Source organism: Phlebotomus papatasi, chromosome 2 (assembly GCF_024763615.1).
Source record: "Phlebotomus papatasi isolate M1 chromosome 2, Ppap_2.1, whole genome shotgun sequence".
NCBI lineage: Eukaryota > Metazoa > Arthropoda > Insecta > Diptera > Psychodidae > Phlebotomus > Phlebotomus papatasi.
In genome coordinates this window covers 60,261,391-60,278,253 of record NC_077223.1, presented here as the reverse complement: position 1 = coordinate 60,278,253, position 16,863 = coordinate 60,261,391, and the positions used below count along the sequence as shown (strand labels likewise).

Genomic DNA, 16,863 nt, shown 5'->3' with positions numbered 1-16,863 from the left:
AATGTCAAAGAGAAAAAAAATCCCCTTTTTTCCAAACTTTCATCTTCTTTATGCAATATAGAAAACATTATTAACAATTTCCATTAAAAAGGATATATAAATGCATGAATTTCAGTGTCAGACTTTGAGGAAGCAATTCTTACAGCTTCTCCACGAGCAGTGATGAAGCTCCTCCTCCGCCATTGCAAATGGAAGCACATCCCACCTGTCCAGGCTTCAGTGCATGAGCCAAATGAGTGACAATTCGAGCTCCGGACATACCAATGGGATGACCAAGAGACACAGCTCCACCATGAATATTCACTTTGGCCGGATCTACATCCATCTTCCGAATATTAGCCACAACAACCACTGAAAAAGCCTCATTGATCTCCCACATGGCCACATCTTCCTTCCTCACGCCAGTCTTGGCCAGAAGTTTTGGCACAGCCAAGGCCGGAGCAATTGGAAAGTCAATAGGATCAGTTTCAGCATCTTGATACCCAACAATCCTTGCAAGTGGTTTGCATTTGAACTTCTCAGCTGCCTCTGCCGTCATCAAAACCAAAGCTGAACCACCATCATTCAATGTAGAAGCATTTCCAGCTGTCACAGTTCCTCCGTCCCTCTGGAAAACCGTGGCTAACTTTCCAAACTTGTCAAAGTTCACTTTCTTGTACTCTTCATCTTCAGTCACCACCAAATCCTCCTTCCCGCGCTTCTGAGGCACTCGAACAGGAGTGATCTCAGCATCAAGGAGCTTTCCACTCCATGCAGCTGCACTACGCTTGTAACTGTTGATGGCATAGTCATCTTGGTCCTGCCGCGTAATTCCCATCTTTTTGGCTGTATTTTCAGCACAATTTCCCATGTGAAACTGATTGTACCACCCCCCCTACGCCTTCAAGTTACAGCGTAAAGATTGGGTTAATTTTTTTTCAAATATTTCCGTTGTTTTTCAAACACCCATTGAGTATTCATTATTGTTCACAGATGGCGTTTCGACAGGGTTGCAATTAGGGGTTACAACATTTTTGAATCAGTTTAATTTTGATATATTATTTTTTTCTTTTTTATTCCTCGATTTAGTTTATAAAAATTCTAAAATTCATCGTAGTCATCGCTTTTGCTAATAACCCAGAACGACCAAAACTGTATATAAAATAGCCTCATCGCTAATGGGTTATTCTATGAATTAAGGACGTTAACGTAATATAATATAATTTTGTTGTATTTTTTTTTAAATTCTGTATTCACCGCCATCTTAGCTTTGTCAATTAACCTTGAGAGAAAAACGGAGAAACACTCCATCACAGGTTTAATATTCCAAAGCAACATAAAAATGTTTGTGTATACAGTAAATCGAAGAAAAAAAAAACAAAGAAAAAATGCATAATAGATATTGATCTGACAATATTGCGTGATTTAAGCATTCTGAGGAGGATATGAATAGCTAGTTTTATTTTTATCCTATGATCGTTTCGTCACACAAATCAGCTGCATCAATAATTTACATCAAGATTTTCATATCAATAGGGCTTATTTTCTGATGTTTCTGTCTCTTTTTCGAGACACCATTTACATTAATATTAACATAACCAACAAACAATAAAACCTTAGATATTTGAGAAAATATTGCAAATAGGAATAAAGAATTCATGAAAAAAAAATAAAATGAAAATCGTGATCTTACTTGCTAGCTCCTGCTTTCTCGAGGTTATCAATTTTTACCTGAATATTCTTGGCCGTATCAATACTCTTTTCCAAGTTCTGAATGCTCATCTCAAAGAACCTGGTTTTCTCTGTATGTACAACTATCTTCCAGCCAGGCCACTCGATTGTCTGCATAGCCTTAGTGCTCTTAATGCTCTGGGATATGAACTGATTGGCCAGAAATTTAAAGATTCAATTCAATTTTAATTTAATTCAATTTATTTTCATCTCATACCCCCTTTCCCGTGCGTCCATCGCCGTCTTAGCGTTGATTCCAGCCTCCAGGACTAAACGATGGAAATGTCCCTTCGCAGGCTGTATGTTACTTGTTACAATATCATTGTTACAATTGCTGTGGGAATATGCCAGACAGAATTGAGAGGGGAAGAAAAGCCACTTTTGAGTCAAAGGCTGTTTGGAACTACTCGTTATTCTGAAAAGCATCTCCCATATTATAATACATCAACTGAGCTCTATTCAGATACTCAATAGAACTCTTCTAGAGCGACAGCTCTAAAAAAAAGTGCCCATCCATCCCAGTCCTTACCGTTTAAACCCATCCGCACTTGGAGGTTGATGGCATTAACCTTCAACCCGAACTACTGCATCCCATACGTCCAAGCACGTTCAGCCATTGTCAGGGAAATGTGCAAATACCTTACATCTAACCGACTCCCTTGGGGATGGACCAGACACATTCTTCTTCTTGTAGTGCTAGTAGTGTGTAGACTCGTACTACAGCAGCTTCAAAGAACTTCCGCAATCTCCGCACCAGCAGGTACAGTAGCCACGGTAGCACTGATAGTCTTTATGGTGAACTTTGGCTACTTTTTCTCAATATTTTCCAAAACGACGCCACGGCAGGGTTTCTTCACAAAAAATTTCTCAGTATAAAGCATTTCTCACGAGGATCTTTTGCGTCGCATGTTATAGCGTAAAATCCATTTTCATCACGTGTTACCACTAGATCCAAAGAATGGCTCTTTATCGTGACATGATAGAAGAGAAAATATCACTTTTAAGTATTTCTGATTGTTTCTTTCGGTCAAAGATGAGATATTGTAAAGCAATCACACTATTTTCATTGAAAATATCCATGAAGTGAGGTGGTTCTCCAAAGTGAAGTTCCTGTTTTAAAATCTTGCAATTTCCCATACTCACATACTCACATACTCCCATACAATCTCACATACTCATCTTTCGGATTTAAAATCCTTTAAAGTGAGTAAGTCTATGGAGTTTCTGTCGTTCAGATATTTTGGAATTGAAAAACCGCAACTCCTCTCGCACTCTTTTCTCTGCGAATAATTTTACAGCAGGTTCAAGGAATCTCAAGAAGTGTGTGTCTTGCTCGATGAAGTGTGTCAGATTTTGTGTAGTGGGGTAGTTCTTGAAACTTTGCATTATGTAGGTAACACAAGCGTCCTCCTTGTATGTCTTCAGGAAATGGGCTTGGCCAATTTGCTTCACTCTCTGGCAAAAATATTTGTTTCCAAAAGCACATACATCATCGAGGAGTTTTATGACGAATAAAGAATTCGTTTCACGAAAGCTGACACAAACTTCACAGTCCAATTTCACTTTGGATACCAACATATCTGCTGTAAGATGAACTGCGAGCACCTCTTCCCCAAAGACGTCTTCATCGGAAGGTTCAGCAATGGGTTCTAGATCGACATCGTACGGCTCAGATTGACCATTGCGCTCAACCTATTCGCGTTAAAAAAAGCTTTTAAATAACTTGATTACGCATATTTCAGTACAAAACAAGGCTATAGGACCAAATCGCTTCAGGTTGTTTAAAATGTAAATAATATATAAAAAACTGGCATGGCCTCTAATATGAAAGCAACTTAAAAGGAATAGTTTGAACATCATTTTAATGGAAACGGTTTGATTTGAGGAGTACTTTATTGTTCCAAAACTATATCTTTATATACAGATAATTGTACTAACCTAGAAAAACTTGTGATATGAGAAAAATTTAAAGAATGCATGATGAGGAAAGAGAGAAGAGAAAATTTAATGGCACAAGCTACGCACTTTAAAGAAGTGAAACGTCAATTTTCAATCACCGTGAGGGGCTGATAAAGTATACTCTTTTTACTCACTAGCATTTATGAACGTTGGTAGTATATAATAATAAGAGCTTACAATTAGTAAAAATGCCGATAAAGATTTAATTAGTAATACATAAATAATATTGCCTTCATGATTAGGTTGGAACAACAAAACAAATATTTCACAAAAAGTTGAGGCATTAAAACAAGTGCATACCTTCATCTCGGCCTCAACATGCAGAGTTGGGATAACTCCTGACTGTGTTTTACAGTTGGTGTTATCCAGCAGATTTCCCATCTGCACACATGTCAAAAGCCGCTTCAGGATGGCGCGAAATTGGTAGATCGTGGGATTCGTATTGCAGCCAAGCTTTGTTCGTATTTCTCCAAAAAAGAACTCAAGGTGGTCCTGGAGTAGCGGATATGTGAGAAACCCTCCCTGGGTAAATTCCCTCATTTTTATGCTGATAGCCGGGAGATTTCTCAAGCAGGCCCGCAACCCGATAAACCCAGTCTTTATTTGGGAATTCGAGATTGGCTGCAATTTCTGTGTTTTTCGTCCTTTATCGTGGGTCCAGACATGCAAATCTGTAAAATATGAGACTGCTTCTTCACAAAATTTTGTGATTTCTTCGCAGTTCCCATCCACGATAGGCGCCTTGTACCTGTAAATGATTTTTAGGAAAAATTTCATATATAATTGTTTACAAAAAGTCAAATGATTTAGAACCCAATAAATACTAATGACAACCCTGGGTGAAATGATAACTGTCGCATGTCGATGAATAGCTAGTGTCGAGTGTCTATTATAGGCGATCGAGGTAATCACTTGCATTTTTGTCGATAGTGTCGATTAGCCACTAATTCATCAACACCTCTAGAGCTATTGATATGTATTTTTCAAGTGAAATTTACTTCACATAATGATACTAGAAATTCGATAGTGTCGAATCGATACTAGCGAGAGCTAAAGTTATCATTTCTCTCCTGAGTTACTTAAAAGTTATTTAAGTAGAAATAAAATTTTACCCTTTGTGCGTGCAGTTCTGCGTATTGAGAACGTCGAACGCTCCATTGCAAATTCGCAGAAATTTGGAGGTGGCTTCACTGCCTTCAAACTTACTCAAACGCAGTTCAACCCTGCAATAATCAATCGCATCTGCGACTGATTTACTTAGCACCTGTGCAGCTAGTTCGACATTCATAGAATTTTGGGAAAATGCGACGTGACTGTCTGTCAGCTTATTTCCTTTAAGACGAGTGCCGGCACCACTGTTCTGCTGATATTCATGGAGGAGGCGTACATACTCGAACTTAATTTCTTGACCATCCCCGTCCACAAGCTGGTGATTAGCAAAGTGATTGCGAATCATCTTCACCATGTGGCACGGGTCCGGATGCACGAATATTTCTCTCGTAGTACAACCAACTCCATGGTTAATGGTGTAACATTCGCCGTCGTCTTTCCCAAGGTCGCAACCCAGTTTCTTTACTGCACTCAGGTTTACCGGAGCACCGTCAAAGGTAATGCCCAAAACTTTAACGCCGGTTTTCTCGGACAGAGTTATGGCTTCATAAATGAGCTGAGATTTTTCAGGAGCTGCCATTTTGCTAATTGGGAAGTATCCTATTGGGATCTTCCATTGCATGTCGATGGACACTAGCATAAAAACCAGCACCTGAGTCGCCTCGCCATTATCACCATCATTGATCGTGGCTTCACTATTCCCTTCGCAGGTATTTCCTAGAAATGGAAATCCATACACCTTACCGCCGATGATGTCGATATGGCGATGGATGTACATTTCATCAAAGAGCAACTGGCACCACACGAGTCGGTTTTGGCTAGCCACATAGTTGTGAAGAGATGTAAGGGCTTCGTCCGAAAATCCAGGTTGACAATCTATTACCCTTAGCCACCTCAAAATGGTAATTTCGCTGGGCAAAATATTCTCCAGCTCACTCCTCAAAAAGCGGTACGCTTTGGGAGAAATGAAGTGCAACTGAACGGCAAAGAATTTCAATTCCTCTTCATACTTTTCGTTGAAGAATTCTCTTTCCCCTCTTGCCAAAATGCGTTCAACAATTTGGCGGATAACCCCACTTAAGGATTCCAGAGAAAAAGATGTGTTGCAACGCTCACATACATTGACAGTGGATTTGCAGGAAGACGATTGCAATTTGGAGATTTTTTCATCGCGTCGTCTTATCTTCATATTAAGAGCCTGATTCTTTTTTTTCAAAACCATCACTTCCTCTTGCAACTTTTGTATTTCAGCTTTTAATTCCCTAATTGCAGCCTCTGAATGTGGTGGTTGGGGCTCTGTCTCTATGGACGATATTTGCAAATCTCTGTCAACTCTCCATTCGTCAGACATGTCATCATCAGTGTGAGGATCAATCAACCATTCAATTTCAGAATCATCATCATAATCGTAGTCGTTGACGACTAACACCTCTGATTCCATATTCATGGTACGGGTTTCTGGTTCATTGCCGACACTTTTATTAAGATTTTGAACCATCAAATTTTCTTCTAAGTCCTGCCTTTCACAGAAGTTAGTGTTGTGAGCAATCTCTGATCCAACAAGCGGGGTGGACATTTCCGTGTCATCATTTGATACCAGAGGTACATCAATATCCTCATGCGTAGCCGTCAAGTCCTATATAAAATTTATTTTAGGCTATTTCATTGCACAAGGTATTGCATTGACAATTTTAATAACCCTCTATACTAGGTTCCCAACTAAGTTTTTAATCCTCAAGCATAAGACCGAAATAGATAAAATTGACTCAATGGCACTTTTTACCTCCAAGTCATAACCTCAACTGGGTCATTATATATTAGAAATAGTTTTGATACAGAAATGTAATATTAACTAAAGGTGTTTCCTGAATTATGAAGCCAATAAATTATAAGTTCTTGAAATTTTTGATATTTATTATAGTAATCGCTTGATACAGGGTTCAAATTACTTTAATGTCACGGTGATATTCAGGATATTCATATCTGACAGTCACATTCATGTATAAAGGAAAAGTTGAAATTAAAAGGAAGACATGTTTTGGGAAATTCTCGAACTAGTGATCTAGATGTTTTACGTAAAAAAAAAACTTTGGCATCATTTACCGATTTAAACTAATTTATTAAACCATCAAAAGGTCGCTTACAAAGCTTACAATTGAATTTCGAATAAAAACAAATAATCGGTTCATAATCGGTAAAAACTAATTCATAACTGGTTGGAACTAGTTAACCTTTTAACAATTACCACGTATCAAAGAACGCATCAAAAACACAGTTTTGCAGTATTTAAATTTACATTTACTACGTTTATGTACATTTATTTTCAGAAGATATGTCAGTAAAACAAGAACTTAATGGACAAAAGTAATTTTAAATGAATAGAAACTTTGTAATCACAGTAAATGTGATAGAAAAGATTTGACAAAAAATTCCAATTCTTTTGAAACAAACCTAAAATAGCTCACCAATTAAAGTCAAGATGTATACTCCCTAGAATGCTCATAAACTTTCGCCTTAAGAAATGGTTATTAAGAATCATTAAACATATCAAAAGTAAAATCAATGATAAAATTAGATTAACTTATAGAGGTGTGATTCCTTCATTGCAAATTCGGATTGGGGCAAACTCGAGGGATATGTATATAAATATTACAAAGAAAAAATATTTGAGGAAACTATGAGTGCTTTATATTAAGTACAAATGGATGGAAAATCTTTTTAGATTTTAAACAGCAAAAAATTGTGTTTTGAAGTTACTTTTTTCGCAAATATCTTCTCGTTCTGAAAGAGTTACGTTGTAATTTTAATAGACATATACTTTTAATTAAAAGTGAATAATATTGGAACATTTAGAAAAAGGAAAAATATACAAACTTGATATATAAATAGAAAATAACTAACGTATAGAATTACAGATTTTTTGAGTAGTACAGAGAAGAAACTTTTCCTAAATTTATTCAAACTTTTTAAAGAATTTATTGCTTTAAAAAGTATAAATAATAAACGATCATAAATTTATGTAATAAAGGACAATTTTAGAGAAAGTGGTAATTTAATTTAATATATTTGTTTTTTTTAAGTTTAACTCTCCTATAGAATTTGGTTCAAAAACAAACGAGAAGTAATAATTAAATTTGGCCAGTAAAATATTCAATTTAAGTTTAATTAAATCCAAAATCTATTAAAAGCATAGTCTAATTAATATAATTAACATCTAATATGGTTGCAGATGAATATCTTTCACTTAGATTTTTTGCTGACCAAATTTAATATTTTACTGTTCATTTGTACAATTCCATAAAGTAATGAGCGAAAAGCAAATGAAAACACCATGTCAATAACATATCGATTACTTTTTAGATTGGACCAACGAAAGTCCAAAAAATGAGCGACTTACACTGATCCTTATTATTATTATTATTAATAGAATTTATGGATTAATTAAATGGTGTATAAAGTTACTGTGTTGAAACTATCAAAGATGTAGTGCAAACATAAAATATCACTTTATTTTTTAAATTGCTTTATATCAAAGTTGGCAATGAATCCAATAGTGTCAACAGAGCTGGAAATAATTAGTTGTCACTGCTAGAGTCGCATTGTACTAACCTTAAACTATTTTATCATTTCTGTGACTTGTAACCCTGCATTAAGAAAAAATATTACTTACTATTGGAAGAGCGGCTGGATCCAAGCAGTGGCGGTATTTGAAGCCCTGCTTGCGGACATTTGTCAGTTTTATATCTTCTGGTTTGAAGTGAAGGCTGCATACGTATTTATCATGCACGTCTGCAGCTGAGAGCTTAAGGCGATTAGCCCAGACTTTTTGAGTTTGGGGATTTCTCGGAAATCTAGAATTTTTTTTGCAAAAAAACAAAATTAGAAAAACTGGTAAAAATAGGGTTCATGAGTATACTTATTTCTTATATCACTTCCATTATACTGTATTTAAACTCAATTTAATCAATTTAATGAATTGTGCAATTAAATAAAAAAAATTTATAATTTATAATCCCTTACTTTCTCTACAAGTCTAATTTGCAAACGCTCGGTTAGACCACGTTAACAATCTCCTTTATTACAAGCAGAACGATTAATTTTTTTGATAAAACATGTTTTTTTTTTAATAATAATTTCAATGAAAAAAGTAAGATTTTGGCGAGAGATGTTCCCCTGATTCATCCCTGGCATAGCCGGCAAAAATGTTGCTCAGAAAAATTTTACAATTTTCCCATGAATTTTTCTTCATTATTAAAAGATCAGCAATTTATAGTTCTAAAGTCATAAAATCTCTAATTTAATGAGCTTTCCATTGGTGATAAAAACATAAATCACTGATCATATGGAGAAAGAAATGTGCCTATATTTACCTGTGGAATGTTACACGAAGAGGATTCCGATGGCGGGTGTTTCCACAATTTTTCACCACACACTTCATGTCTCTCACTTTTCACTACTCAGATAGCTGAGATATGCTCTACAGAGTCTTTGTACACTTTGCCACTGCACTTTATTGAATATTTTCCGGAGTTTTTCCACAATAACCGCGTAAGCACATTCGAAGGAATTTATTCACGTGGGAGCTGTCAAAAGAGGTTTGCGGGTTTTGCCGCTAGATTCGCTAGTACTTCGCTTGTAGTTCTCCGCGAAACCGCTCGCGCCGCTTATACGCTGGATATTTGAATTCCCTATAGAGAATTTGCTAAAATAACGGTATTGATAGGGGGGTGGATTGTACACATCCCACAAGCCATCGTGCACAATCCCGTCAATCAGTTTGATGCCCCCATAGGGAGTGTCTCCTGAGAGGCACAAGGAAAGAATAGTGTGTAATATTCTGTCACGAGGGTTAAAGAAGTTAGAGACTGAACAGTTAGCGATAACGACTTAGTGCCCTTATACGGGCTTCAGACCTAAGGCTTAGCTAACTGGCTTAACTTCTCTAGTTCCTCATCATGTATGATTTTTTAGGAAATTGTTATTTAGGATTATTATTGCTTGTTATTAAGATTTTTGAGACCTTCGAGAACTGGGCTAAACCTCCAGTCTGAAGCCGGCATTAGGGTCTTCGGGACATTTCGAATTCATTTTGCAATATATTTTGAAGATTACAGTAGACTCTCTCTAAAATTGGGCATTTGGGGCAAAATGTCGTCCGGTTTATAGATAGATTTGGACGTCAAAGCCTTTGTAAATTCCACAAAAAGCGCTCAATTATAAAGAACCACGATAAAATAGGAAGAACTACAGCGAATTTCAGAAAATTAGCTTCATAATTAAACGTGAAAATTTTCAACAAAATTATTCGCCCGATTGAGAAAAAGCCGATTGAGCGAGAGTCTACTGTATCTAGTTTTCGCAAATATACGGCAATGACCATGAATTATTCCTTCTAGCGTTTTTTCAAGGTCAATGTGAAAGACAGCACTAAAAAGTGTATGTCTCAGCCGATTTGGATATTTTTGAATTCATTGGGAAGGTTTTTTAAATTTCTGATAAATCTAAATCGGGTTTAAGTTGCTTATGAATCGAACAATTTACAAATATTTAAAGGCAAAAACATTTGTGTATCAGTGAAACATTCCATTTTGACCATTAAAATATTTTACTTTGGTTAGGACAAAAAATAAAAAAAATGGTAAAGAAATTCGTCAGTTAAATCAGCATTTGTCGTAACTTCCTTTTGACAACTTTTCAGGAAACGATATTTTCAGTTCAATTTTATTCCTCTTAAAAATGAGCCCCGAATGCGATACACTTTTGAGTCAAAATAATAAAAGTTGCACTCTAATAAACTGCAAGTTAACTAGAGAAAATCTAAATAAAATTATTTAAAAAAGCTATGATATATCTCACAAGAAACACAATAAGATTTTATCGTAACTTCCATCGTTTATAAAACCGTAACATCCAATGTATGGAGATCTTGGAAGTTATGAAAATTTTCTAAAATGCATTATATCAATTTGAATTATTCCAGTGATAATAAGCGCCTTTATGGCGTCTTCTATACGGGAGGATTTCGAAATGCACCCCACTGTGCTATGCACCGGTGGGTCTCGGGAAATCTCCCCTAGTGGTTCATTCCTGAGATAAATTTTCTCCTTCCTCTGTTATAAATTCTCCAAGTGTGCTCTGACTAAAATAGATAGTCTGAAAGACTTTCAATTTTATTTCGAAACGTTTCGAACGTCAATCACACAGTAGTGTTTTACAATCAAAGAATTTGTTAAAGAGTGGTAAGTTAATATTTATGCCTAGTGACGAACACTTTATAAGGAAGAGGAGATGGGGCACCCTTTTTCTATATCAAAACCGTCCTACCACTGGATTTTATGCCAATATTGTTGCTAAATTAAGAAAATATCCTAAGTTTTTATTTTTCTATAAATCAACTTTATTCTATTTAACTATTTCTTTATTTCTATTTAAGGATGTCTATTTAACAATTTGATCATATTCTAATAAAGATTAAACGATACATTCAGAAGAGTGATCGATACCGTGTCCCTATTTTACCTGCTTATCGACTTTTGATAACATTGGAAATTGTTCACGAGAAAAACATCTCTTGAAAAACAAAAAAAAGATTTAAAATCGCTTGAAATGTCAAAATATTCGAACATAAGCAAATGGAGCTTTGGAAGAGGGAGATTTTAAGCGCCAAAAGATAGGCAAAAATGCACTGATCTAAAGCTCAAAGGGGGACTTTTGTGTCAAAATGGCGGTTTCGAAATAAAATCCCCCCGTTTAGATGCTCCCTATATGACTAAATTAGTCAATTATATACTGTTATCCCTGTCCCTAAAACTTTTATTTCATAAATTTTGTGCGCCCCGTCGCTTGTTTTGTTTTGAATTAATGACAGGTGGGCAGGAACTTTTTCACACTTTTTTCTCACAAAAATATTGAATTAAAATGATTTAATGTTGCATTATTCGCACTGTCTTTGAATATTTGGAAGAGTTTGTGAACGTTTTGTTGAGAAATATTACAATTTTGGTGCAAATTACAAGCTACGCAAATGAGCAAAAGAAGTTACGGAAAATGCTGATTACTGAAAATTTTGTATGGAAATTTGTCGTAACTTCCCCAAAAATGGAAGTTACGACAAATTATATGATATCGCACATTGAATATTACAATGTCCGATGTCAGATTTCAGCATTTTTCAGGAGACGGCTTCAAAAACTAAATTTCATAATATTTTCTTATTTTCACTTACAAATTTTAAAGATTGTTTGTAGGGGAAAGTGACCATGCTTTATACTGTAAAATGATTTCCAAGGTTTGTGATTATTTTCTGATTACCTCACAAACCGAAGCGTTTCTTCCACTATGATAAAAAAATGTCTCACTTATTAGGTTCATAATCCAACCTCAAATAGTTCTTGGAAATCCTTAGATTTTCCTCAAGAAGAAAATGGAAATTCAGTAGCGATTTTTATACAAGTTGGGTCCGGGGCCTTCCTGTATAATAATTGATTCGACAAATCGGAGGCCCATTTTCACTGTAAAAATTTCACCGGATGCAAAAAATTGCACATCAATATTTAGACGGAACTCTAATCTATCTGCTTAAATCGTTTGTACGACTGGTTTTTAGTTTTAAAATCACTTTTATGTAATTTTTTCTAAGCCATGTTTTTATGACATTAGGGCACTAGCGAAAACCATTTTTTCACTTTGAGTCCATGAAAATGTCACTCTGCAACCTTAAAATTCAGGCTACAGGGTTGAAGGTTATGTCAATTGTCGATAAAATTGGAGGATTACAATAGGTGTAATTATGAAAGAATCACACCAAATGATAGAGTTACCACATTTAAATTATCATTCATGGACCCTTCTTAAAATATAGGATGGACACAGGTAGAATTTATGAATTTGTCACCACCCACAAAAACAGTGTTCCCAAGTAAAAATATTTTTACATAAATATTAATACTGATGAACCCTCTATGTGCCTATGATAGTAGTTTTCCTGAACAGCGACATTAATTAAGAAAAACTTATGAAATATCATGTATTGAAATTACAGTTTTGGACCTATTTTTGATTTTTGCTTCCTGAAACTAGGAAAAAAGAGCTAGGTTCCTAATTTTTTCAAGAAGTGTGAGACTTAGGACCAGCTATTAAAATATATTGCGAAGAGTCACAACTATTGATTAACACAAGCAAAAAATAGTTATTATCAAGCTTGGATCGTATCAAGCATGGTCACTTTCCCCTATATGATTCCACTGGATAGAGCATATATGTGGAACTCGAAATGTTGGACTTTTATTACCCAAAAATATAGTTAACCCCCAAAATTCAACTGACAATCGAATTTTCACGCATTCCGAGTTGCGTGCATCTCTTCTCTTTTTTCTCGAAGTGCATCTCGAAGTTGCATGCACTTCAGGATGCACGCATTTCGAGGTCACCTGTAAAGAATCTCAGCTACCATAAACTTATCTGGGCTTATCATTGGTTTCCTTGCTGAGGAGCAAAGAAGGAACCTCCACGCGTATTTAGGGCCTTAATCGGAACTAAAATGGTGCTCCTGGAGTCCCCGGGAACTGACTGATCCTTTCACCACGAGGTTTAACCCTTTAAGGACGAGAAAGTCAAAAATTGAAGGTCAGAAAAAATTGTTTTTTTCTGACTTTTTAGAGCAAAACACAACTGTTTATGGCTGTCCAAGCTCCGCCTTGAGCAGAGCTCAGGCTAGAGGAGGAAATTATTCCGAATAGCTCAGAATAATTCCCTGCTCTTCGAGTGGCTTCCAGGAGCTTCCTGGTCTGCGGATCCTGGCTGAGTTGTCCCCGGCGTCTCTCGACAGCCCCTAATGGTTGGCTAAAGAGCCTCAGGTCTTAGGCAGAAATGCCACCTGTTATGGGCAACAATCAGTTTCCTCTCTGGGGAAGGCAGATAAATCTGCACGCAACTCGGCTGTGGTAAGCCTCAGTACAGGATCTCAGCAGAAGATTCACTAGGAATCTCTCTGAAAGCCGACTCTAAATTGCCACTGGAGGCAATTGGAGCTGGGCCGCTGATTATATGGGCACGCAAGTGCCGCCGATCTGATAGGCCCTGGAACTTGAGAAGGAAGCCCTGCAATTTAAGGCACTTACTCTTTATATGTAGTGCCGCCGTACTTTGCTGCTGCTGTTGAGAAAAACTGGAACTCTCAATGACTGTAGGCTTTAATCTGATTTATTATTTCAAATTTTACATCTTATATACTAAATGCTAATTCCCACTTCAAGCACTGTCCTAAAAATATTAATTTCCTAATTATTTAACCTAATTTTGCAATTTTCTTATGCCCTATATTATGTCTTCACAGAAAATTGCTGACTGATTGCGCGAATCGCGAATTGTTGTTTTTCCCGGTGTCGTCTTTCTCTATTGCCGGGTGACCCACTTATTGATGGGAAATTCGGGGAAATCAAGACATTTTAAATCTTCAATAGTTCGTAAACTATTGATTAATTTACAATTTTGATTTAGCAAATATAATTTTGAATAGTTCAAAAATAGTTTGCTAATTATTAAACTTCCATTTCACCTTTCTAAATACCTTAAATTTGAGTTTAAAAATGTGCAATTTTGCTATTGTTCTTTAATGATGAAGAAAAACACTTCATCTTTTTTCTCTAATATTAAGTAAACTATAAACTAAATTAGGATTCTATGAATGAATCCTTGGAATTAAGTGTCCTGAAAGTAGTTTGGTGTAAATTTGATTCCAAGATTCATTCTAGAAGTCCTTGAACTTGCAATTCAAATATTAATGAAATTTCAGTTTTTCAAGAACAAATTTGTATAAAGTAATTTTGGTTTATTGAGAAAATTAGAGGTCCTTAAAGGACTAGACCTTATTGGTCTATTAGTTAAGGATCTAGAAAATATGTTGGGACTAATTTCGTCCCTTTAGTCCTTGTGGTAAGGGAGATAGCATACCCCATCCTTGGGTATTGCAATCACTAATCAGTCAGCAATGGGTTTTGAAGTGTTAAATTTTAGCCTCCTACGAGGAAGTACAAACTAAAGGTTGTACTCTGAACCTAAATGATTTGTTTTTCTCACAGGATGTCTAAGGATTTAATAATAAAATAAATAAATAAATTTAAATTAAATAATAATTTTCCCTACACCATAAGTGCTTGAAGTGAGGTTTTACAAGAATAGTTTAATCAAATATTCTTAATTATTCCATACTCATGTTCATCCTGAACAATGGCCGTAGGAAAAATTTCATTTTTGGGTCACCGGTGATCCAATCGTCCTTAAAGGGTTAAATTGAGTGTCGAAAGAACACGCGAATACCGCTTGCCATTGCCATGGCCTGTTTTTGGGCAAGACAAACTTAATTTTAGGCCTCGACACGATTAATAATTATACTGGTTTTAGCCTCATTTGTACAGAAGATCCTGTATAGATTTTCAACATCAATCGATATTAATATTGACAAATAATATGTAATAAATTGATGAAATATTCAAAGACCTTTCAATTGGGTTTAAATTTGTCCTTATCGCTTTATAAATAATCTCTCTAAAACTTTTCGATTCTCGACCTTGAAAAATTGTAATAAGGAATCATTCAAGGTCACTGACGTGCATAGATGTAAAAACACATTTTGGACTGCCTTTAAATATATCTACTGCGACCTCATTAAATACTATTTTGAATCGATTTAGAATAATTCTAATTATCCCTTTTATTATTATTTTAGATATAAGTCTGTTATAAAATAAATAATGCGCTTTTCTTCTGTTCACGTAAAAGAAGAAAAAAAATTGTTAAATCATTTAAACTTTGAATGAAATTGATTTTTATTGTCAATGAGGTAAATTTAAATAGACCTTGAATCACTGCTACGACTTTAATCAGAACATTGTTGAATTATTCAAAATATTCTTCATGATCCTTGTAATAAAATCAGAAAATATTCATCAGTAAAATCCGTAAGAGACAACTGATTTAAACTCCCTCAGAAACAAATTATTAATAATCCACTTACATTGATAAGATTCCACTGCGACTAACAAGAAAACAACTTTACGGTGATTAATTACGTAACAATTCCCATCATGCAAATTTTTTCATAAAGACTGTCACTGATTCACCTTGATCTTGTGCGTTTCTTAGTTCCTAGCAACTGCTGCTAATGCTTAAAATGTCTCCTCAGACTTACCTCTTTTCATGTAGTAGGGGACATTGGACATTGATTCCATGCCACCGGCAACGATGACTTCTGCCTGGCCGAGGGAGAGGGTCTGAGCAGCCATCATGACACTCTTCAGTCCGGAAGAGCAGACTTTGTTGACTGTCGTGCAAATTGTGGACTTTGGGAGACCAGCAAAGATAGCTGCTTGCCTGGCTGGAGCCTGACCCATTCCAGCACTTACCACATTGCCCATAATAACTTCCCCCACATCCTCCTTTGCAATCCCTGCCTGTTTGACCGCCCCCTCAATAGCCTGAGCACCCAGCTGACTGGCACTCAGTGGAGCTAGGGCACTCTGAAAGCTGCCCATGGGGGTTCTTGTTGCAGCCACAATGACCACATCATTCAGCTTGGTGCTGAAGAATCGCTTCCCGGATGGGAAGAACTGTAAAAGAGACATTTCATGAGGCAAAAAGTGAAGGAAGATTGATTACACAACAGCGCTCTTACCCTTGACATTCTGAATGCCATTACTGCAAAATAAGGTTTCAGGGTACAAAAGAAGACACTCACAAGGTGGAAAAACTGAATTCACAGGGAAATAAAGGGAGAAAAAGAAGAAAATATGCAATATTCTACGGCAAGAATTCACAACTGGAGAAGCAGGGCTGACAACTTTACGCAATTACGATCAGATGATTAAACCGGTTGTTCTTCACGCGGGATTAAAGGTGAAATTTTCATGTTTAAAGCGGATTTTCCAGAACATTTTTATAGAAATCTATTTAAATAACTCTAATGAGAAAATTGTTTTACTAAAATTCGCAGAAAATTGCACAGGTTGCCTGAAGTCTTACTTGGAAAACGGACCTTTTTTTAAATACACTTCGCCGGCGAAATTATGACATACATGGCCATCTATG

General features: G+C 36.0%; 1 protein-coding gene across 1 annotated transcript; it reads right to left on the bottom strand.

Annotated features, from left to right (window-relative positions):
• Positions 1-25: 25 nt before the first annotated feature.
• On the bottom strand, positions 26-16,638 carry LOC129801944 (acetyl-CoA acetyltransferase, mitochondrial). The gene is made up of 4 exons (XM_055847437.1): positions 16,451-16,638; positions 15,968-16,385; positions 9,518-9,581; positions 26-866 (listed from the first exon to the last, which is right to left on the bottom strand). The coding sequence occupies exons 1-4, from the start codon at positions 16,469-16,471 to the stop codon at positions 140-142; spliced, it is 1,230 nt and encodes a 409-aa protein (XP_055703412.1). The 5' UTR covers positions 16,472-16,638; the 3' UTR covers positions 26-139.
• Positions 16,639-16,863: the final 225 nt, after the last annotated feature.

Excerpts from the sequence above, each read along its gene's own strand:
- LOC129801944 (XM_055847437.1), bottom strand. The coding sequence starts at position 16,471 with ATGGCATTCAGAATGTCAAGG. Across the intron at positions 9,582-15,967 it reads CCCCTACTACATGAAAAGAG|GAGACACTCCCTATGGGGGC; the intron begins GTAAGTCTGAGG and ends TGTGCCTCTCAG. Across the intron at positions 867-9,517 it reads CACGATGGCTTGTGGGATGT|GTACAATCAGTTTCACATGG; the intron begins GTACAATCCACC and ends GTAGGGGGGGTG.